The sequence below is a fragment of the Sceloporus undulatus genome, chromosome 3 (assembly GCF_019175285.1).
Source record: "Sceloporus undulatus isolate JIND9_A2432 ecotype Alabama chromosome 3, SceUnd_v1.1, whole genome shotgun sequence".
Taxonomy (NCBI): domain Eukaryota; kingdom Metazoa; phylum Chordata; class Lepidosauria; order Squamata; family Phrynosomatidae; genus Sceloporus; species Sceloporus undulatus.
This window is the reverse complement of record NC_056524.1, coordinates 218,205,616-218,230,628: the sequence shown is the minus strand read 5'-3', so window position 1 is coordinate 218,230,628 and position 25,013 is coordinate 218,205,616. Positions and strand designations below refer to the sequence as shown.

The 25,013-nt window shown below is 41.2% G+C and overlaps 1 protein-coding gene across 2 annotated transcripts in view; it reads right to left on the bottom strand.

Annotated features, from left to right (window-relative positions):
* STAG1 (stromal antigen 1) overlaps positions 1 to 25,013 on the bottom strand; it is a 172,493-nt gene that overhangs the window by 102,465 nt on the left and 45,015 nt on the right. For both annotated transcript variants that reach the window (XM_042457728.1, XM_042457729.1), the window contains exon 2: positions 15,122 to 15,246. In XM_042457728.1, the coding sequence (XP_042313662.1) occupies positions 15,122 to 15,150 (29 nt within the window). In that variant the 5' untranslated portion in view covers positions 15,151 to 15,246. The remainder of the gene's footprint in view (positions 1 to 15,121; positions 15,247 to 25,013) is intronic.

Genomic DNA, 25,013 nt, shown 5'->3' with positions numbered 1-25,013 from the left:
ATGGAGGGATCTGATCTTACATGTCTCCTTCCACCCCATGGAGCAAAGATAGGGGTGGCAGGGGCTGGAGCAGGGCTCCCAGGGATCCCCCATGGCCCTTCAGAAGGAGGGGAGGTAGGGGCACAGAAGAGGAGGATGCAACCGCTGGCCTGATGTCCCGAAACACACACATCCCAGTAGACAATGCAAGGCTGCTGGTAAGGGGTGGGGTACTGCCACTGCCCAGCAGCCCCTTCCATGTCTGGGAGGGCTGCTGTTCAAGCCAAGAAATGGGGGCAGGAGTGGTGGCAGCAGCAGCAATGGTGGCCACAGATTCTTCCTCTTCCCTTGAATGAAAGGAGTCCGTGGATATCCCTACTGCCATCGCCTCACTTTCCCGCCCAGCCAGTAGCTCTGCCAGACCTGGAAGAGGCTGCTGGGTGGCAGCAATACCCCCTCCAGCGCCTCGTCCTTCATTCCTACCCACTGTTCTGGTGTGCCAGGCATATGGGAAAGGTGCGGCTTGGGACAGATGGTGAGCAACTACTTCACCAGGTGTTCACCTCTCTCTGAGGTGTCACCAGCTGCAGTTGGCACCTCCTGCATGACATCCCTGGAGCAAGCCATCAATAGACAAGTCATCTGAGACTAAATCTTGATCTAAGAGCCCAATACTTTTATAGTCTTCTTCCATAATAGCTACTGTGAGAAACAACAGTGGCAATCCTGTTACATATAAGTCAGGAAGAATACAAAATGGGCAGGAATTTACTTTCCAGGTTTTCTGAGTAAGTATAGGCAGAGGACATATGTGTACTAGGGAAATACAGTTGAAGGATCCATGTTTTCAAAATGGAGCCTTTTGAACTATATTCTCTGATGTTGCAAGTATTCACAAAATAATGCTAAAATTCTTTTAAAAATATAATTAATTTTAAAAGATAAAAGATCAAAGGAATAAATTAGATGGCTGCTCAGCAAAAACAAAACAAAACTTCATGAAATCAGCAACACAGAATGTCCCTTGTGTTTTCATCAATAAAAGGGTAAAAATGGCATGGGAGGGAACATTAGAGATATGGGTTCTGCACAACTCATATGTCTGATGCCCAAAGATTACACAGATGTATCTGCAATGCAGTTGTTTTAGTTTAGCAGCACTTTTAACAACTGGGACACCATCCTAATGAATCCTGTGATCTGTAATTTAGTGAAGCACTTAGCACCCTGTGCTACAAAGTTCTAATGTACTGTAGTGCACTCCCCTGAATGACAGTTTTCAAAGTAACCTGATCAAATTCACACTCTTGACTGAAAAAATTCTAAATATCTTGCTGAATTTTAAGTCCCAAGATTCCGTAGAATGGAGCTGTAACAGTTAAAGAGGTATCAAATTGATACAACTATAGAGTACGGATAGACCTTATGAAGAATTCAGCAGTGTTTCAAAGGTTTCTAAAGACTGCACATTATTAGTCAAGGAAATCTGTCTCATGCAGTCATACATAAGTGTTTAAAGCAGGCGTTCCCAACCTGTGCTCCAAGGAGCCCCTTACAGTTCCATTTGCACTTTACAGATGTTCCACACCCATTCCATGAAAATGAAAGAAATAAAAATTGAATGAAATCAAAGAATAATAATATATTCTTGTATATACTCCTAAACACCATTAACTTGTAATAGGGGCCTCTTAGGGGCTCTGCCATAGAAATAAGGGCTCCACGAATCAAAAAGGTTGGGAACCCCTGGTTTAAAATAATCTGGTGACCAGTTGGACACGCTAATATTTGTTTGTTTGCTTGTTTGTTATTTATTAGTATTCACAGCCTTCTTTTCCTCCAAACTTGGAACTCAATGCGGCTCACAATTTAAAAAAACAATATAATTAAAAACATAGAAAAACTTTAAAAAAGAATTAAACTATTTACAGTATTAGAACAATTCACTCCCAAATTAAAAGAATAAAATTCATTTGAAAACATTAAAGCTCTTTAAAACAGTTCAGTCAAAACAATGCAGCACCCCAAACCGGTTCTTTAAAAACTGTATGTGTTCAAATCCTGTCTGAATACGAAGGTTTTAGTTTGCTGACCAAAAGACAACAAGGAGGGGGCTATTCTGCCCTCCCTGAGGAGGGAGTTCCAGAGTCTAGGGACAGCCATTGAGAAACCCCTCTCTCTCATACCCACCAATTGTGCCACCTTTATTTTGGAATGCTTTTCCCTATTAAACAGTGCTGAGGGGGAGCTTTCCATAAGAGACAATTCCCTCTTCCCCTGCAGAAAGAGTGGTCCAGGGAAGTCCGAGGCTGCAAACAGAGCTTTGCAGGCCATATGTTGTTGTTGTTGTTGTTGTTATTATTATTATTATTATTATTAACCTTTATTTATGAAGCGCTGTAAATTTACACAGCGCTGTACATGCAATCTTTTTAGTTAGACGGTTCCCTGCCCTCAGGCTTACAATCGAAAAAGACATGACACAGAAGGAGAAGGGAGTGGTGGCGGGAAAGGGTAAGAGGTCCAGCAGTTCCTCTCTACCTCCGAGGCCTGGACCAAGGCAGATGGACTGGAGGGAGGGCTTGGCTTCAAAATGGAAGGTTAATCTTCATCCAGGGAAAATACATACTCTCAAGTAGGATAATACATATACAATACATAGCAATACAGGAAATGGTTCGATAAACAGGCAACAAAAGAACATCAGATAGTAAGCGACAATTATGCAATGCCTGGGAAGGCTTCTCTGAACAGGAAGGTTTTCAACTCTGTTTTGAAGCTGGTTAAAGAAGTGATGGCTCTTGCTTGTGGGGGAAGAAGGTTCCAGGAGTGAGGGGTAGCAAGTGAAAAGGGGCGAATCCGGGATGGGGCAGAGGAAATCCTGGGCTGAGACAGCAGACCTTGACTACCAGAACGGAGGGCCCGAGTGGGAAGGTGAGGAGAAAGAAGGTCTGGTAAGTAAGGAGGGGCCAGTCCATGGAGGGCTTTGAATGTCGACAGCAGGAGCTTATACTGAATGCGGAAAGGGAGGGGGAGCCAGTGAAGGGATGCCAACACAGGAGAGATGTGGTCAGAGCGGTGGGTGGAAGTGATAATGCGTGCAGCTGAATGCTGGACAGAGATTAAAGGACGGAGGTGAGAAAGAGGAAGCCCAGCCAGGAGGACGTTACAGTAATCAAGTTGTGAGATCACTAGGGCATGGACCAGGATCTTGGCAGTAGAGGCAGAGAGAAATGGTCGGATTTTGGCAATATTGTACAAAAAGAATCTACAAGCCTTGGCTGTGGTCTGGATCTGAGGGATACACGACAGAGAAGAGTCAAAGATAAAACCAAGACTGCGGGCTTGCTGGACTGGTTGAATAGAAATGTTGTCCACAGAGACAGAAAAGGAGTGTTGAAGGGTGGGCTTAGGAGGAAAGACAAGAAGCTCCGTCTTGGACATGTTGAGCTTCAGACGCCGATGGCGCATCCACTGCGAGACAGCTGTTAGACAAGACGAGACTGTCAAGGAAAAAGCAACATGGGATATACAGTAAATGAAATAAAACATGTATGTGAGAGTCAGGGTGACTCAGCAGAAGCCAATTGAGAACCACACAGGTGTAAATGGTAATACAATTAACAAGTCCTGAATGCCAAGGACAAGAAATATAAAGTGGATAATAGGACACACCTGACAATTGTTAAGTGGTCAAGGCTGAGATGATGAAATCATTAATTGTAGGATGAACCAAGAGAGCCAATGGGAATGGTGTACACGCCTACTGGGTGGAAACAGACAACAGTGGGTGGTACCATGCATTGACTATAATAATGACTATAGATCCCAATGTATTTTGTGGATAGAGTGGATTGTGTAGTGGATAGAGTGAGGAGTAGAGTATTGTTGTGTTGGATAGTTTGGAGCTGTATATAGTAGAATAAAGTAGATCTTTTATTTAAGACTACTGAGTTGTCTGGTGTCTTGGGTGAAGCTACAAGAACCAGCTGGATCCTGAAGAAGGGTGAAGACCTCTGTGGAAGCAAGAGTGAGAAGGCTTGGAGAATTTGTCAGGGTCTTCAGCCTGTTCTCTGTAACTCTGCTAAGCTATAACCACTGGCCAAAACTGGTCAGAGCGGTGCACAACCAGGTGGTGAGTTCCAGGCCAGAGGTGAAGAGCCACAACTCCCATCATCCCTGACAGAGACTTGCTGTTCAAGCCTTGGAGAAAGGTTAGGGGTGGAAAGATACAGCTGGGTGTCATCGGCATACAGATGGTAGGAGAAACCAAAAGAGCTAATGAGTTTACCTAAGGAAATGTGTAGAGAGAAAACAGAAGGGTACTCAGAACAGAGCCCTGGGGAACTCCAACAGATAAGGGAACAGGAGAAGAAGTCTGACCCCCTGCAACCACTGCAAAAGATCTGCCAGACAAGTAAGATCTAAACCAGTCGAGAACAGAGTCTGAGAACCCAAGGTCAGAGAGTATGTCAATTAGGAGACAGTGATCAACAGTGTCGAAGGCTGCAGACAAATCGAGAAGGATGAGAACAGAGTAAAGGCCATTAGCCTTGGCCTGTAAAAGGTCATTCGAGATCTTAGTGAGTGCTGTCTCTGTGGAATGCCTTGGGCGGAAACCAGACTGAAAGGGATCAAGGATGGAGTTGGTTTCAAGAAACTTAAGACAGCGCGAATAAACAACCCGTTCCAAAACCTTAGAAAGAAAGGGGAGAAGAGAAATCGGGCGATAGCTAGACAAAGAGGAGGGGTCAAGAGAAGGTTTTTTCAGAATTGGGGAAATGAGAGCATGTTTGAAGTCCGACGGGAAGGAGCCTGTATAGAGAGAGAGATTGAAGATATGGAGAAGCGAGGGCAGAAAGGAGGCAGCTATAGAGATTAGAAGACGAGTAGGAATTGGATCAAGAGGACAGGTTGCAGGTTGTGGCTCCAGGGTTACCCTTGCCTCACCCCTGCTTTAGAAAAAGAGCACTTTCATATAGTTTCAACTTGAGAATAAAAACTAGAAAATAGTTTTCTGACATTTGACACTTTGGAAAATACATAAAATTCTAGAAAACATGAGACACCTGAAGAGGAATGTATCAACATGTAAGTGAAATATGAATGACCTCAGATGTTAATTAATAAATAGAAGACACGGCTTAAATTAAGTTAAACCTACTGGCTTGTCCTTCTGATTATATTAAACATGTAGAAAAATAGTAAGATGCATTATCAGTATAATGCTAATATGTTTGATAGTTTCAAAAATAACTTTCACATGCAGAGGTTGGACCCACTGAGATACTGGCTGCATCTGCACTGCAGAAGTAATCCAGTTTGACACCACTTTAGCTGCAAGGGCTCAATGCTATGGAATTCTGGAATTTATAGTATGTTGTGGGACCAGAGCTCTCTGACAGAGAAGGCTAAATATCTCATAAAACTGTGATAACTGAGATAGTATCTGATGGTATGGGACATGATCTAGACCAAGGGTAGGTAGACATGCAGGCAGATGGGTTATACTTCACCCACCACACTGGTGACAAACTGCGACTGCAACTCACTTCCTGTTTCTAATATCTGAGTTCAATGGCAGACTGCAGGACTTTGGCAGTTTGTTTGGGGAGGAGGTATCAAAAACTAAATATGCTGCCTCTAAAAGCTTTTAGGAGTGGCATGTGTTCATTTTGGGCTGAACTCTCCTCATTATATATATATATTTGCAGGTAGCTAGGAATAGCTGGCAGTACCAAAAAGAAAAAGTTAAATAAATAAATATTTTTAAAAATACCATTCCAGAATAAAATTACTATGAACAATGATACCAGGTCTTTGTATATCCAGTTTGGGGATTTGAAGTTCACTGCTCCACAATTTTTTTTAGAGTCTACTGCACATTTTCTGTTCAGAGGTATTGAAATCCAATCTCTCCAATAACAGTTTTAACTTTAAAAATACTGAAAAAACAATTTGCTATATGCTTATTTGTATCAAACTAAATATCTTTTCCTATATTCACAGTTACTGCATAAACACTTCATCCCTTAAAATTCTAATTACAGATAAATCAAGAATACAGTATGTTAAGAACAAAGACCCAAGGAGGTAATTCTACAACAATTTATATCCTCTCAATTCTGTTAAACCACACCAAAGCTAAATATGAATTGAGTGTAGTTAATATGTAGCTTTAAAGTGGGAAGAGTTTCAGTGTAGGTTTAGGTAAGCATACATTTCCACATAATTCACTTACTACCCCCATTCTCTTGGCTAGTGTAGGGTTTTTGTTTATTTTCTCTTCCAAATTTTTTAATTCTTGCTTAATATCTATTTCTTTTGTCTTCCTTTCTTTTTTCTTTTCCACCACTCTTTTTATCAGTAATCCTCTAACAACTGGTTTACAGGTATCCCAGACTGTTTTGTGTTGTATCTCAGGTGTAGTATTTTCTTTTAGGAATAGTTTAATTTCATTTTTCAAAATATCGACATATTTTTCATCTGTTATTAAGTCTTCATTCAGTCTCCAAATCCACTCAGTCTTCCTAGAACCTATGTCTATCTCAACTTCTATCATATTATGGTCTGATAGTGTTCTAGGTGATATTTCCATTTTTTTAATCAGTGGTAATAATTTATTTGTTGCTAAGAACATATCTATTCTGGAGACTGTTTGATGTGTCTCTGCGAAATATGTATATCCATCCTTTTCTTTATATAAATGTGTCCATACATCTGTTAATTTATGTTCTTCTATCATCTCGAAACAACTACCGGGGAGTTTCCCTTGGCTAGCCTTAATTTTTTTCCTTGATCTTCTATCTCTCCTTGGCTTGAGTACCCCATTGAAGTCTCCCACTATAATTACTCTGTCTCCATTTGTTTTTTTCTAAGTCATAATTTAATTTCTTAAAGAAAGCATCTTTTTTCTCAAGTGGTGCATATACACAAACCACATCACATCTATTTTTTGGTTTTGTACTTCTAGCTGTATTGCTACAAATCTCCCCTCATCATCCTTACATATTTCCTTAACTTCATATTTTCTATTTACATATATATTTTCTATTTACATATATTGCAACCCTTCTTCTTCTTTTATTTTTATCGGATGAATATAATACATGTCCAAGTCAGGGATTTCACAAATATTTTATTTCATTGTCCCATATTTTAGTTTCTTGTACACATCAAATATTACAACAATTTTTTTCCAGATAATGTAATACTAACCTCCTTTTATGTGGCTTGTTTAAACCTCTGACATTTAATGAGCCAATTTTGAATCCCATGTTTATGTCTTGTCTTCCTCCTCTGTATTATCTCTCAATTCCTCCCCCCCTTCTTTTGAGCCTCTGTTCTCTTTCCTCTTTTGCTTTGGGTCCTCTTCTGAATCTTTTGTATTCTTTTTCTTTATCTGTTCCTCTTGTGGTCTTTTTCTTTTGTCTAGTACCTTTCTGAAAAACTCTCTAGCTTTATCTACAGTACAGATCTTGAATCTTTTTTGTTTAAATATAAATGACACTCCTTCAATCCTCTCCCATCCGAACCTTATTTCATTTTTTATTAAAGCTTCTGTAAGGGATTTATAACCCTGTCTTTTTCTAAGGATTTGTTCTGGCAGATTTTTATATACTTCAACTTCTTTATTATCTATTACTAGTTTCGTATCGTAACACTGTTGACAGAGTTTGTTTCTTGCCTTTTCAGTTTGTGAATCTAAGTATTTCTTCTGCGATGTCTAAAAATGTAGCCATGTCAGGTATTATACATTCAGGTAGCTGTTCCTTTTCCACTTCAGGAACCCCTCGGAGTTTAATACATTTTCCCCTGTATCTCATTTTCTGTATTAAAGCATTTTAATTGTCTTTATTTTGTTCTTTTGCAATAGTCTCTGTTTTCCTCTCTAGCTCTTTTGTTTTATCTGTCAGTTGCTCAACTTCAGTTCTTAAGTCCGTGAATTCCTCTGTTATTTTATCTATTTTATTTGCTAGTCCTTCTATCTCTCTTCTCATATCCGATCTTATTTCCTCACTTGTATACTTTAATTCCTTTCTTATCTCTTTTTTAAACGCTTTTTTAAATTCCCTTAATTCCTGAAGTTCTGTTACATTAATGTCCTCCTGTTTATTTATGTTTTCTGTTGATCCTCTTCTTGTACTGTAAGAGCTTTGAAATTGACCTTGCGCTTGTGTTTGGTACCTTGTCCTTATGCCTGAAGCCATTTATTTTTAATTCTAATTTTTATACCCCAATTTGTCAATCAATTTTCCTAATGTAGACTTTATAATGGGTGGGGATGAAAGGAGGTATTCTTAAATGTCAGCTACTAAAATAAAGTTTTCTCTCCTTTTCTTTACATTTACGATGTTACCCCAATGAAGCTGTAGGTAAAAAAAAAAAGAAAAGAAAAAGAAAAACACAGAGCGTAAGTATGTGAATATACAAAATTAGGCTATCTTTCCTCCTGGATACTTCTAATTCTGCTCACTCTGCCAGTGTTACTATTCTCATTTTTGGAATGAAATATGTGTCCCTTTCCTGATCCTCTGTCTTCTATGGATGTAAAGAAATAAAAAGATACAAGTTGCTTGCAAGCTACTCTGCGGTCTCCAATTCCCTCTCCTCCAATATCTGTCTCTCAAGGCAGAGTTTGTTTAAGAGAGACATTTGAGACTCTTGACAAGTCCCCACAAACTACCTCACCTTCTATAGTGAGATGAAGAAACCTATAGCTTCTTCAGCATGTATGGCTTCAGAGACTTATAGGTATCTGCCGAGGATGGATTGGTGATGTCGAGGTATCTCCTCTCTGTCACCGTTCGCTTGCTCCACAGTCTCCTTTCGCTGCAAGGAGACTGATGTAATATGGGGAGGTCTATGATGTTATGGCCTCTCTCTGCCACTCCTCTCAGCCACTGCAAGTCGCACCGCCAAGGGGGAACGGGCGTTGTTCCGGGGCTTTATGGCCTCTCTCCGTCGCTCCTCCCAGCCGCTGCGAGCCACGCCGCCAAGGGGGAATGGGCGCTGTTCCAGGGCTTTATGGCCTCTCTCTGTCACTCCTCCCAGCTGCTGCAAGCCGCGCCGCGATCCTTAAAAAATTTCAAGTGCGGAGAGTGTATACGGAGGGCACAGAGTTCACTGGCCTGGAGTGCTGAGGTGATGGCTACCAAGAAGGCTGTCTTCCAGGTGAGGAGCCTGAGATCACAGGAAGCCAAAGGTTCAAAGGGTGAGGTATCAAGTGAGCTAAGACGAGCCGGAGGTCCCAAGCTGGGATCGGGATCACTGCTGGCAGTCTTAGGTTGGCAAAGCCTCTGAAAAATTTCTTTACGAGTGGGTCAGTGAAGAAGGATGGACGGCCAGAAAATTGGTAGTGGGCACAGACAGCCAAAAGGTAGCATTTTAAGGACGAAATGGAGAGTCCAGATGCTGAAAGGTGATGGAGAAAGTCCAAAACAACGGAGACATTGACTTCCGAAGAGGTGAGTCCCATTGAGGACAGGAAAGTAAAAAATTTAGCCAATTTAAGGGCGCAGGAGCACTGAGTGAAGGCTTTCGGGAAGCCAGGATGATTTTTTGGAACGGTACTGAGAGCTGGGTCAGGGCCAAATCCTCCACGCCACAAGACGGAGCGTCCACGTCAGGGTGGTGAACCCGACCGTCGTGAAGGGTCAGGAGGTTGGGACGGAATGGCAGAGGCCAGAATTGGTTGTTAGAGAGAAATGGAGTAGGGGGGCAAGCCGTGGCTGCCTCGGCCACCAAGGGGTGATCAGGATCACGTCCAATCTGTCGGTGGGCAGCTGTGCTATGACTCTGGTGATTAGAGGAAATGGGGGGAAGGCATAGAACTTTTTGCCGGACCACTGGAAGAGGAAGGCACCCCTTCGGAACCGAAGTGAAGGGATCCCGGAGCAGAAGTGGTTGCAGTGAGTGCCAAGATGAGAGGTAAAAAGGTTGACGTTGGGAGTCCCCCACAGAGAAAAGAGATGGAGGGCAACCTGAGGGTTCAGTTGCCACTCGTGACAAGAGTCTGGAACCCTGCTCAGCTTGTCTGCAAGCTCGTTCTCCTCTCCGGGGAGATGTATGGCTTGCAAGATGAACCAGTTCCAAATTTGAAGGGTGATGCCGAGAAGGGTGGCCGACCTGGTACCACCCTGTTTGTTGATGTACAGTGGACTCTTGTTATACGCTGGGGTTTGGTTCCAAGATACCCCGTGTATAACAAAATCCGTGTATGCTCAAGTCCCATTAAATGTAAAGACAAAGCAAAATGGTGTCCCTTATAAAAAATGGAAAATCAATGTTTGATATTTGAAATTTATACTTTTTTTTAACATTTTCAAACCGTGTATGCTTGAATCCATGTATAAAAAATCCATGTATAAGAAGGGCCAACTGTAATACATTACAGTCGTGTTGTCCATGAGGAGGACGACGACCTGGTTTCGCAGGGAGAGTTCGAAGGCCTTCAGTGCCTTCTGTACCGCTAGCATCTCAAGCGTGTTGATGTGGAGTTGGTGTTCTTTGGGAGACCATCTGCCGTGAACAAAGAGGTCGTCGAAATGGGCTCCCCAGCACGTGTTTGAGGCATCGGTGGTCAGTGAGGTCTGAGGTTGTGGCGGTACAAAGGGGATGCCCACCAAAACATTGTGTGGGTTAAACCACCAGTGGAGAGAGTGGGCCACTGGCCTTGGTATGGTGATCCACTTCCATGGATTGTCGAAGGCAGGGTTGAAGACTGAGAGTTGCCATTACTGGAAGGGACACATGCGGAGACGGACCCATGACGTGACATATGTTGTGGATGCCATATGGCCGAGGGCGACCTGAGCTGTTTGTGCAGTGATGCGCCGGAAGGCAAGGCAGCGATGAATTGCAGACCTGAGGTTGAGGAACCTGTAGTGAGGAAGGTATGCTCTGCAGGTCGTGGAATCTACAGTGGCTCCTATGAAGCGCACCCGCTGGTTTGGGCAGAGGGTGGACTTTTCCCTGTTGATCATGAGCCCCAAGTGGTGAAGGAGAAAGAGTGCCAACTCAAAATGGGAGAGGAGCATCTGCCTGGCCGGGGCCATGAAGAACCAGTCGTCGAGGTAAGGAAAGCCGATGTTTTGTTGGTGGAGGTATGCAGCTACAACCGCCATGCACTTTGTTAAAACTCTCGGTGCAGTGGAAAGTCCAAAGGGCAGTATTCGGTACCGAAAACAGTCGGGGCTGACAGAGAAGGTGAGAAGGTCCCGGTGGTCCTCTCAGATGCTGATGTGGAAATAAGCATCCCGAAAATCCAAGGTGGCAAACCAGTCTGACTCCTGCAGGAGAGGCAAGAAGGAGGCCAAGGTTACCATACGAAAATGCTTATAGGCAATGAAAGACTTGAGAAAACACAAGTCCAGGATGGTACGGAGGCCGCCTGTGGCTTTCAAAACAATGACATATCGAGAGAAGAGGCAATGTTGGGTCTGGGACGGAGGGAGAGACTCGATGGCCCCTTTTTGAAGCAAGGAGTGCACTTCGTCGAGAAGGGCATCTGAGGGGGGAGTGGTGAGAATAATACCCCTTGGGGGAGAGGATTGCAGCTCCAAGGCATAACCCCTACAGACGATGGAAAGCACCCAGGAGTCGGATGTTATGGAGGCCCAAGAGTGGTGGAAGTGGGCCAGGCAATCCCCAAAAGGAGATGACAGGATGAAGTGCGCTGGGAAGCTTCAGAAGCAGCTCTTGCCTTGTTCTGTATCCTTCTTATGGAAGTGTTGCTTGTATTTCTGTTTTTGTTGGCATTTCCCTTGTTGTTGGGGAGGGAAGCGCTGTTTTTGGTAGTCTGAAGACTGGTAGAGGGGTTTTTGCCATCCCGAACGGCGTTGAGAGAAAGGAGGGTAAGAAGTCGAGGAAGAAGACATACCATATTTATGGGCTGTGTTCTTCATTTTGTTCTTGAAGTCTAGCTTCTCCTCCGTCTCCTTATGAAAGTCCCGTAGCGTTGAAGGGGAGATCTTTGATGGCCTGTTTGGCTTGAGGCGTTAGGTCCGAAGACCTTAGCCAGGCGTGGCGTTGGAGGGCCAGGGTGCCCAAGAGTTGTCAGGAGACACAGTCAGCCAAGTATCGGGCCACTGAGATCTGGTGCGAGGCCAGTGCATGAGCTTCTGCATGGATGGCCATGGCTGTCCGTCTCTTGTCCTCAGGGAGGACTTCATACAAGGAAAGCTTTCTCTCAAAGCTGCTGTTGGTAGGCAGCTATACACGCAGCAGTAGCCTTTGCAGGGACCCCTGAGGCCAGAGATGAGAGCTTGCCCTTGGCGGCGGCAGCCTTGGCAGAGGTGGAGGGAGGCTTCAAAATTTGTGCATACAGCATGGATCTCAGACGCATCTCCCTATTCTTTCTGGCCTGCGGTGTGAAGGCCATGCAGCGAGGGCAGGAAGAAGGTACGTGGCCCTCGCCCAGGCAGAGGAGGCACAAGGAGTGTCCGTCAAATGCTGAGATATTTGTCCCACATTCACAGCACTTCTTAAAAGAGTGCACAGACATCTTTAGGCCAAAGCCAAGGGATGAAGAGAGAGAAAGTGTTACCGTTAATCAGAGTCCAAAACCAAGTCCAAATCACAATCTAAAGAGTAGTCAAGGTCAAACGAAGTCAGAGCAAATGCAGGAAATGAAAGCAAAAGCTATGGAATAATAATAATAATAATAATAATAATAATAATAATAATAATAATAATATTTATATCCCACCTCTTCCGCTTTGAGGATCGAGGCGGGTAATAGCCAAGTGAATACAATACAAAAAGGAAGGAGAGATTCTAAGCGAGGTTCCTAAACTGCTCACACGGCGGACAAAAGGAACTGAGAAAGGGCGGGAAGACATCCTGCCTATATAGAGGGTGGGCGGAGCTATGCCAAAAAGTCTTCTCTAATGATTCCAGTAGGATACGGAAATAGTGTGCAGGCACAGAATAATCCATTTGTGTGCTTCGCAGAGACCACAAAGAAGAAGTGACTTTGTCTCTGTAGGTTGTTGTTCTTGTTAACTGCCCTCGAATCATCCCTGAGCTAATGGAGACGCTGTGGATAAAATATCTCCATCCTTCACTGCTCTGCTTAAGTCTTGTAGATTCATGCCCATAATCTCCCTAACTGAGTCTAGCCATCTAATGTGTGGTTTCCCTTTCTTTCTACTGCCCTCCACATTTATTAGCATTCCTGTCTTTTCTACTGAGTCATGCTTTCTCATAATGTGGCCAAAGTGTGACAGCCTTAATTTGATCATCTTGGCTTCCAGGGAAATTTTTGGATTTATCTGCTCAAGAACCCATTTGTTTGTCTTTTTAGCTGTCCATGGTATCAACATTCTTTTCCAGAACCACATCTCAAATGAACATTTCTTCTCAATCCACTTTCTTTACTTTCCAGCTCTCACATCCATATATTGTGATGGGGAATACAATGGCTTGGACAATTCTAACTTTAGTGTTCAGTTGAAAATCTTTACATTTTAGGATCTTGTCTAGTTCTTTCATAGCTGCCTTCCCAATCCTAATCTTCATCTAATTTCTTGACTGCAGTATCCATCCTGATCAGTATTTGATCCAAGGTATGTGAACTCTTTTAACTATTTTGATTTTTTCATTGGCTAGGTTGACTTTATGTACAGCTTGGGTCCAGGTTATTTGAAGAACCGCACCATCCTTTACAAACCCATTAGAACACTGAGATCATCAGGAAAGGCCCTTCCCTCTGTCCCACCACTCTCTCACGCTTGTTTGCTGGAAACAAGGGAAAGGGCCTTCTCAGTGGCTTCTCCCAGGTTGTGGAACTCCCTCCCTAGAGAGGACAAGTTGGTCCCATCCCTGCTGTCCTTTTGGTGGCAGATTAAAAACATTCTTATGCTACCAGGCTTTCTCTGACTGACAATCTTTTATGTATTTTGGCCCATATCCTATTTGTATTGAAGGATTATGGCAAGAAACAGTATCAACAGTGATACAGCACATGAACACTTCAAGTTTATTATAAATGAGAGTGGTACTCAAATGTTTCACACTTAGTTATAAGTAAAACTATAATTAGGTGTTACAACTTGAACTACACCTAGCTTTTATTCAGTAAGTAGTCATGCTCTGTCCACTACCACAAAACCTGTTCGGTTTTGGAAACTAAGCAGGGTCAGCTCTGGTTAGCACTTGGATGGGAAACTGCCAGGTTGTATTTTAGAGGAAGGAACTAACAAAACCACCTCTGAGTATTCCTTGTCTAAGAAAACCCTATGAAATTCATGGGGTCACTGTAAGTCAAAAGATGACTTGAAGGCACATATACACACAGTAGATAATAACTTTAAAATAACAAACTGCCTGACTGAGATTAATATATCATAAAATTTTAGTCAATGTTTTGTCCCTGAAGTCTAATTTTAATCCAGTTCCAATTTGTGTTCAAAAAATTCCAAATAGTTTGGAATACATCTTGGTGTAATGTAGCTTCTTCACTTTGGAATTCATACACTTTCAACAGCTTCCAAATTATACTTCCATTGCAAAGACTAGCATGAAAATGCATACTTTAATATTCATCAGATGAAGCCTTAAAATAAAAAAATGAAAAATGAAAAATACGCCAGAATCACTTGTACCATCTTTTTTAAAGCTGAATTTAAGCAAAACACGGGAATTTTTTATCCACGGATTCAAGCACCCACAGTTTGAAAATATTCAGAAAAAGTATAAATTCCAGATAGCAAACCTTGATTTTCCATTTTATATAAGGGACACAATTGTGCTATGCCATTATATTTAATGGGATTTGAACATCCACAGATTTTGTTATCCACGGCATATCCTGGAACCAAACCCCAGCGGATAACAAGGGTCTGTTGTATAAACTAGAAATCTGTACATGAGAGGTACAACCATGTTGCCACTGACCCCAAAAACGTGGGTGAAGAGTCCAATTTTTAACATTTAGCAAATGTCCATGGTCATGCAGGTATATATAGAGAAACGTGTTATTTCAAGTATTAACAATTAACTTAAGCCCAATTATTTCAATCGACTGCTGGAGCTAACATACAACCCATTCTCTTATCCAAAAGAGTAGTCTTGCCCCCCAAATAATTTGCTACACTGATCACATACATAATTAATACATATACACACAATTATTACTCACTGTAACACTGGTAGCTCTGAAGTAATCATTTTGTAGCTCACTATAAACCGTTAACAGAACCCAAGGAGTATCTTGTAATGGTATCTTTATCAGCCAATGTTGTCGTTACAATCTCCAAATCCAACCTACAAATAAAACAAAAGCTAGTTAATAACCACAATTTTGAAATGAAACAGATCGAATATACAAAAACAAACAAACAAACAAAAATCGGGGGGGGGGGCAGGGTCTCAATCAGGGTAACATCAATTTTTCCACCTCCCCAGATTTTCAATGTACAAAAGGGACAGGTTGTCACAGCATCCTAGCCAAATTCTCCTATATAAAATATATACTGTAGTTCACTAGCATAATCTATACTGTACTGTATTTAGAGCTGCCTTTCTAAAATGCTCAGAACACATTAAGATGAAAAGCATGATATACATATGTTGTAAGTCAGTACTGAATGTATCTATCCCTCAAACTGCCAACCTAGAGAGCTTCAAGAAAGCTGTCAAGCTGGATCTCTCCTGGCAGGCCTTCCCAGAATAGAACCCGGCCATGTAACGCTCCCCCCACAGATATAAGTGAAGACTCTGCCAACTCTTATTTTATTATAGTATTATTGTTTTTAGATTTTATCATTTATAATGTTAATGGATAGAATTGTTTAATCCTTTTTAAGGGGGGGATTGTATAGTATTTTTTAAAGGTTGTATGCCGCTTTGATTGTGGTAACAAAAAGCGGGATATAAATTAAAGTTTTATTATTATTTATTATCTATGAAAGAAAGATACACAACCATTCCAAACAGCATTAGATGATATTATCTTCATAGATGCTTATACACTGAATGTGAAAGTAAAATTTGGTAAAGGTAAAGAAATGAAGACTTGTACAGTTCATTGTTTATAACTTGTTTTTAATGTAAGACCAGATGAGGCTTGCTGCTTGTTTAGGGAGAAAGTCAAGGACCTACAGTTTGGTTCTCATCTGGAAGTTACATTTCAGACTATTCAAGTCCACTACCAGGCTAAGTATTTGCAGTTACCTTAGTATCAACTGGTTGATTTGCTCTGGGCAAAAAGATGAATCAAGAAAAGTGAGGAAGACAAAGCATGAGCTTGTGGATGGAAGATGAAGCAGATCAGGCACCGTAGGAAGTAAAGAATGGAAAACAGATTTGTCCACAAGAATGAAAGATGAAGAGAAAAATGGAAGGAATCTGAAAGAAGTGATAACTGGCTCCAATTTTTCATAAAGCGAAGGCAAAAAGCCCTGGAAGGGCCACACAGAATTGATCACATCTCACAAATACAGCTTCTATACAGCGTCACGGGGGGGGGGGGGGGTGCCAGGAGGTGTGGTCCACACCAGGTGTGTGTGAGACACCACTGCTCCAAAAATATCTGCATTTTTGGCAAAAATGAGCTGTAGCATTTGCCTGTGTCACTTTAAAATGCTGAAGAGATGGGGTGAGTGGGGTGAGGCTCAGCGGGAAAAGAAAGGAGAGATCTCAGAGGTTTTTTAAAATATTTTTTTAAACAAATTAAAAATTTACAAACTTTCTTTAAAAACATCACATTTTACCAAATTTTCACTTTAACCACATGAAATTATGTATATGTAAACACATTTATTCCATGTGTATGATATAATAATTTGTATACTATTTATATTGAACCGTATAAACAGTATATGTAAACACCTTTATTCCATATGTTTGATATCGTAATTTAAAGGTATACATTTAATTTTGCTAACTGTTTATGTCACAACTATTACTATTGCATTCAGCGATATATGGGAATTACAATTTATAAGTAAATTAATACAAAAGTAAATTAATACAAAAAATATTACTAAGATTTCTGTATGGTGTGGTATGAGAGGAGGTCAATGAAGGGGGTGACACCATGCGTTTCCACGCCAGGTGACACCAAGCCTGTTTCTATATCTTTACAATTACAGAAGACATTAGAAAAAAGAAGCAAACAATGATTATTTAGGAGAGAGAATTCCATCTTATAAGTAGCCTTCAGTCACAATTACAGTCAAAGTGACAATGACTATGTGTGTGTTTCCTCCGTATAAATAGTGCATTGTACAGGAATTTTGATTAGATTCTGGAACTGTCTAGATTATGACTGTTTTTTTTAATAATTTGTATATTCTATGTTCCTTGTAAACAGTATAATAAAGTCTAAGGCTTTTGCGGACGGTGTCCATAGTTTTCTGTGGATATAATAAAACTGCTTATTTGACAATGTCTGACCACTCAACAAAGTTCTATGCTTTATTCTGTTTAAAACCATTGTTAAGACTGAACTGAGTTGAACACCAGGCTTGCAGTTTCTCACTCACCTGGGGAACGTAGTTTATCTCTGAAATATACACCCACAGTTATAATTATCCAGTGACATATATACCTCAGACAAATACAGAAACAAGGTGTCATCCCCTGAATTTCTGAAATGGTGAAAAACTCTGCTGTTTTCCTCTTATTCTCTTTGCCTAGATGCAGCATTAATACTAAAAGTTTTAAATGCTCAACTTATCTTACCTTGTTTAGAATTAGACAAAACAGACTAATCTGAATGTTTTCCCAAACGTTTCGACACATTATTTTATTTTTTAATTTTTATTTTATACATATATCTTCTACATTCTTCCTGATGATGGGACTCAATATAATTTATTACATGTTTAAAACAATACAGATTAAAAGCTATATAAAAACATCAACAAGTACAAATAAAAATGTTACTTAAAAGATACTAAACAATTTATAATGTTGAAACATTAAAGAGCAATGAAATACTATGTACAAACCACAGTACAGCATTAAAACCCCATCCTGCTCAACCTTTAAAAGCGTAACAGCATAAGAATGCTTTGAGAAAGATCGAGGCCATCCTAGCCTCCCTAAGGAGATCGTTCCATAGGCTAGGATCAGCCACCAACAACACCCTTCTCCCTTGTTCCCACTAAAGAAGCCCAAGAAGGTGATGAGACACAGAGAAAGGTCTCTCCTGAAATTCTGAGAACTCTAATGGATCACAAAAGAAGATACACTATACAGCCAGACTAGGATTGGGAAGGACAGCTATGATAGAATTGGATAAGATCATAAAGTGTAACGAGATAACTTTGAACCCTAAAATGAGGACAGTCCAAGCCAGTGTATTCCCAATCACTATAGACAGATGCAAGAGCTGGACAGTGAGAAAAAGCTGACAAGGAAGAAAATCAAGTCATTTGAGATGTGGTGCTGGAGAAGAGTGCTGAGGAAACTGTGGTCAGCCAAGAAGACAAACAAATGGATTCTAAAAAACATAGAATTAGAGTTTGAAGAGACTTCAAGGGCCATCAAGTCCAACCCCTTGCCATGCAGGAATGCACAAAGCAACTTCCAAAGGCCCCTCCTTACTTATCAGACCTTCTTTCTCCTCACCTTCCCACCAGGGCCCTCCGTTCTGGTAGTCAAGGGTTCCTGTCCCAGCCCAGGATTTCCTCTGCCCCAGCCCGGATTCGCCCCTTTTCACTTGCTGCCCCTCACTCCTGGAACCTTCTTCCTCCACAAGCAAGAGCCATCACTTCTTTAACCAGCTTCAAAATGGAGTTGAAAACCATCCTGTTCCGAGAAGCCTTCCCAGGCATCGCATAATTGTCGCTTACTATCTGATGTTCTGTTGTTGACTGTTTATCGATCCATTTCCTGTATTACTATGTACTGTATATGTATTATCCTACTTGTATGTATTTTCCCTGGATGAAGATTAACCTTCCATTTTGAAGCCAAGCCCTCCCTTCAGTCCATCTGCCTTGGTCCAGGCCTCGGAGGTAGAGAGGAACTGCTGGACCTCTTACCCTTTCCCGCCACCACTCCCTTCTCCTTCTGTGTCATGTCTTTTTCGATTGTAAGCCTGAGGGCAGGGAACCGTCTAACTAAAAAGATTGCATGTACAGCGCTGTGTAAATTTACAGCGCTTCATAAATAAAGGTTAATAATAATAATAATAATAAGAAAGAAAGAAACACCACCACACTCTGACAGACCATGTTCCATTTTTGAATTGCTCTTACTGTCAGGAACTGCATTGGTTTTTTTACTGCCAGATCATACGGATGACTCATTTTCAACTTGTGGTCTACTTGGACTCCTAGATCCCTTTCTCATGTCATCTTGTTAAGCCAGGTGTCCCCCATCCTATATCTATGCATTTCATTTTCTTCTGCCTAAGTGCAGTGCCTTACATTTCTCCCTGTTGAAATTCATTTTGCTAGTTTTGGCCCAGCTTTCTAATCTATTAAGGTCATTTTGAATGCTGATCCTCTCCTCTGAGTTATTAGCTACTCCTCCCAATTTGGTGTCATCTGCAAATTTGATAAGCATGCCCTTTATTTTTTCATCCAAGTCATTGATAAAGATTTTGAATACCACTGGGCCCAAGACAGAACCCTGTGGCACCCCAGTGGTCATTATTCCCCAGGATGAAGAGGAGCCATTGGTGAACAACGTTTGGATTTGACCAGTCAATCCATTACAAATCCACCTAACAGTTGAATTGTCTAGACCACATTTTACTAGGCTGTTTGCAAGAATATGGTGGAGGACCTTGTTAAAGGCCTTACTGAGATCAAGACATGTTGCATCCACAGCATTTCCTTCATCTACCAAGCTGGTAATTTTATCCAGAAAAAGAATAAGAAAAAAAAAATCAGTTTGGTTTGGCATGACTTGTTCTTGAGTAACCCATGTGACTTTTAGTGATTATGACATTCCTTTCTAAATGTTCAAAAACTCACTGTTTAATGAGCTGCTCTAGACTCTTTCCTGGTATTGTCCACAAAGACTTCTGTTCTCCAGGAGTTCTCAAATATTATTGACTGTGGCTCTGAGATTATATTTGCCAGTTATTTTAATATCCTTGGATGTAGTTCATCTTGTCCTGGAGACATCAATTTGTTTAGATTAACCAGGTACAGTATTCCTGTACTACCTCTTTAATTATTCTGTGTTACATTGAGGCTTTCTACACTGTCATTTGGGACATCCGGAGGACGTCCCATTTTAAAAAAGGGGCGTCTCTTATAGACGCCCCTGGGCCTAGTACGGACTCTGTCCGTACAAGATGGCGCCGGCCCTTCTACATGGCCGGCGCCATCTTTGCGTATCGGACGCTGAGCGTCCGTACGCGTCGCGTCCTTTGTGACGTAACGAGTGCGCCCCTGGCGCCTCGCTACGTCACAAACGCGATGGAAAAAGAAGCTCCATTTTGGAGCTTCTTTTTCGGTCCGCGCGGGAGTCGCGCCGTGTGGAGGCTCCGGCTCCGGCTCCCCCGCGGACCTACCGGCGGCGGCGGCAGAGCGCCACAAAGTGGCGGTATGTACCCCGACATTGTGTCCTCTGCTCCATTTTCCTCAGGTTGAGCACCTTTTTCCTTTTGTGAGAAGACTTAAGCAAAGAAAGTGTTGAGTGGTTCTGCCTTTTCTCTGTCCCCATTAGCATTTCGCCATCTGCTCCACACAATGGCCCTACTATCTCCTTCTGCTTTTTGCTATGGACATACCACAAAAAGCCCCTTTTAACCTCTCTAGAAAGCCTGAGATCATTCTGCACTTTAGCCTTTCTGACCTTACCTCTCCACATGCTAACTATTTGGTAATTTCCCCCTTTTCCATTTCTTATACATCTCCTGTTTCAAACTTAGCTCATTTAAAAGTTCTTTAGTTGTCCGTCCTGGTTTCTTGAGACACCTCCCATTTTTCTTCCTCATTGGAACGGTTTAAAATTGTGCCTTCAATATCTCCCTTTTGAGAAACTCCCATCTATCCTGAACTCTCTTCTATTTTTGTATTCCTGACTAAAAGTTTACTGAAATCAGCTTTCTTAAAGACTAGAATGTGTTTCTGACTATGCTTGGCTTCCCCTTTCCAATGTATAACAAACTCCAAGAGAACATGATCACTCTCACCAAAGGATCCTGCCACTTCCATCCCATTAACCAGGTCTCCCCTGGTGGTTGGGATCAAATCTAAAATACAGTAGTTGATCTCCTTGTTGCCTCTCCCATCTTGAACAATGAAATTCTCTTCCAGGCGAGTAAGGATTTTGCTGGACCTTAAATTCTTGGCTGAGTTTGACTTCCAGCAAATATCAGGATAGCTGAAGTCACCCATCACTGCTACATCTCTCCTTTCTGAGTATATGGTCATCTGTTCTAGAAATGAATTATCCAATTCCTCAATCTGGCTTGGGCAGGACTGACAGCAACCTCTGGTATGCAGGATATTCAACCACTCCAGACTATGGGCTATAACCATAATCAAATCAAAACATTTTTTTCTAATGTATTCTGTCTGTTTGTGCAATTTTTTAACTTCCTTTACCCCATCCCCAATCTGTGTGGATCAAGATCTATCAAAATAGATTACATATACTAATCACTGAAATGTAATCTCAGTGCAGCCAGCCTCTTGACACATATATCCCTGCTATCTTGACATGTAACTTTAAGACAATGATTTAACTATACATAACCAAGCTCTGCACATTACACAACTCCAAAGATAAAGATCTGTAATATTGTTCAAAAGCTGAAAAAAGATGTAATAGTCATGTTCAGAAAGTTAAGATTTGGCTTTTACAGGAAATGCACAGCTTATGAAAATGTTGGCAGTCTCCCCAGAACTCTATTCACAATTGGCAAGCAATCCCATCCACTGACCACAGAAGTGTAAATAATTGATTTATATTCTCTTTACACTACTGCGATACAGCTCTTCAGGAAATAACTTCATCAGAAGGTTTGTATTATGTGCCTTAACCTGGACCTCTAGACACAGAAGGAACAGCAATATATTCAGTACATTCAAATAAAAGAGCCATTATCTTGGGCACTTTCAAGAAGAAAGCGTAGCAACCTATATATATATGTTAAAGCTGACTTTAGGTCAAAGGCGGGGAACTGTACAAGAGACTGAATGCCATTTTTCTCCCAGACACTCTTTCAGGCTGCACCTAGATTCTTGTGAAAAAAATTTGGAACAATATAACATCTTTATGAGTTGTCTTCAACGCACCAAATCAGAGTACCTCAAGAGCATCCTAGCCCCCTTGGACACATATCCAAGAACAGTTAATATGAGTAGAGAAGAGTTCTGCTCACAGGAGAGTATCTGTGCTGGAGACTCTAGTAGCACTCACAGAAAGCAGATGTAGGACCCAAGCAGGTTGTTATGACGGCATTGCAAGGCCAGGCCAGGCCAGTGCTACTCTTGAATCTGTTAGGTCTAAAGTCCCTTTTGTTCATCAGGGAAGCTCCAAGAGATTACCTATCTTCCATACCAGCCTGGAGCTGGCATAACTAATCTCCCACACCCCCACTAGAACAAATAAGGGAACAGAAAAAAGAGTGGCTAAAGAAAATGTAGGTTTTGCCCTCCATCCCAGGTAGTACAAGCAGGGCTTGGAAAATGAGAAGTGATGCATCTCTTTGGTTTCTCTCTCAACCCCACTTAGGATCAAACAATAAGATCTTTTAAGAGGCCAGGCAAAGAACAGCACTAATTCAAAATGAAAGCTCAGCAATTAAGGCAAAATATAAATTAAACCACTAATTAAAAAAACCAAACTGAAAGGTACGTATATAACACATATTATTTGTCATTTCCAATTCCAGTGGGATGGAGGGGATTCTCATAAATTCATTTCTGTATTGATGCATAAACAATTCCACTAAAACACAGTATTCCACCGATTTACTGAAATGTCAGTAATTTGTGTCTCAATAAAGGTTGCAAAATGGTTCAGCTCTCTTTTTGCAGCTTCTGGTATTTTTTCTTTCTTCATCAGGCATATTAGCGTGCATTAACAGCCAGATCATATATACACAACATTGCCTGTGACCTACTAGCAAGTTGCTATAGCAACCATTGCTTTCTGCAATACATGTTATGCATTTTAAGTACCATCAGAGTGAGTATAACATGCCTGTCATTAGCAAGCACAACGCCTAATAGTTTAAAAGGAGATTCCCCTTAAAGTAAATTTCTGGTATGCAGAAATTTTGTGACCTTGACAAATATTAATCTTGGGTTCTAAGCTAAGAAGAAAGATAAAACATAGTGATAGAATCCAAGATCAGTCTAGATGCTACATATTCACATTATCTGGGAGAGACACATGATACAAAAGAAGGGAGTCCAGAAATGAAAACAAACAAAACAAAACTCAGACTACTGATTGAAGGTGCCTATAACTTTGTGTGTCAGTGCTGAAAGCTGAGCATTTGTGATCACAGCAGGAGCAGCATGTAAGCAGTGACTACCTTCACATGTGTCATTAAACCATAACCATAGCGTTCATTCCATGAGCAGTAATGAGGCCGCACAAAGCTCTATGGCTTTCTCATCTCTGTCTTCCTACAAAGTCAGTAGGAGGAATAAACCAGGCTTCAGGTTTGCTTTAACAATTGGATTGCCATTACCTGAGAGCTAGGAATTACAATAGTCATCTACTTATCTGCAGTGAATATATTCCAAGACCCCCATTGGATCTCTGAAATCAAGCATAGTACTGAACCCTATACCAGTAATATTTGCAGACCGCAACTGACCATGGGTAACTGACACTATTGAGAGCAAAATCATGGATTGGGGGGGGGGGGGAAACTATGCAATATTTTTTGACTGCAGTTAACTGAAACTGTGGAAAGAGAAACCGTGGATAAGGGTATGGTGTGAAATAGAATATAAGATGCCAGCAATCTCCTGAAGTGAAACCATTTTTGTTCTATTCATCCCTCTGGCTTCTGGGGAAAGGAAATAGGGATGCCTGTGACCAGATTATCACTGAAGCACAAGCACATCACACTCATGTGCATAATCCCTAAATTTTGCCATTACATGGAAGCACAGCTAATTAGTATAAATTGTGCATCTCACTGTACTGTTGAAATTGTTGTCAAGTTGTCTCAATATACCTTTTTCTGCTTTTCCAGTAACTAAACAATTCACTGAGACAACTTTAACTGCCCTGGCTCAATGCTAGGGAATTTTGGAAACTAGTTTTGTGAGACATTTATCCTTCTCTGTCAGAAAGCTCTGGTGCCACAATAAACTACAATTTCCAGAATTCCCTAGCACTGAGCCAGGGCAGTTAAAGTGGTCTCAGACTGGATTATTTCTGCATTTTGTTTTGGACCGACACAACATCAAAGTCTGCAAGAAAGATAACAACTGTCCAGAATGAGTCCTGCTTTTATAACTAATCACTTTATCTTTCGTCTGAGTAATTTGTTAAAACTGAGACAAAAGCTATCTAATTTATAATTAAAACATTAAATTTATAATCTTACATCTTTTTTATGTAGTTGTTATGTACATTTTACACCCTTCTACTGCATGGTTCTTGGAAGCCATCTTAATATGAAACTCAGCTTCATTTTAAGTATTTTTAGCCTTATCTCAGATTCTGCCCTGAAAGTGATCAAAGACCAGCTGACAACTACAACAAAAAGTGAGTCTGTATAAAATTTAAGCTCACAATTCTTCTTCTAAGCAACTTTTCTAGAATGCTCCAGGAAAACCAAAGCACAGTTATCAGGATATTAACAGATGCTACAGCAGCCACTACTGTGTGACATTTTACACCAAGACATTTCCTATCTCCTGTTTTTCATAGATTACAAAAGGGAACACCTTCCATGTCACGGGCTTAAAGCCATGTTTCCTAGAAGGAAAATCTAAATCACCAAACAAACAAGTATTCATATAAGCTGTCAATGACTCAAACTTAAATATATAGGAAACTACATACTTTATCCCAGCACATATGCTACCATTAACATTTAATTGAAGCAGTGAGTGTTGGAAGCCTCTGCAGATGTATAAAAGCCACAGTAG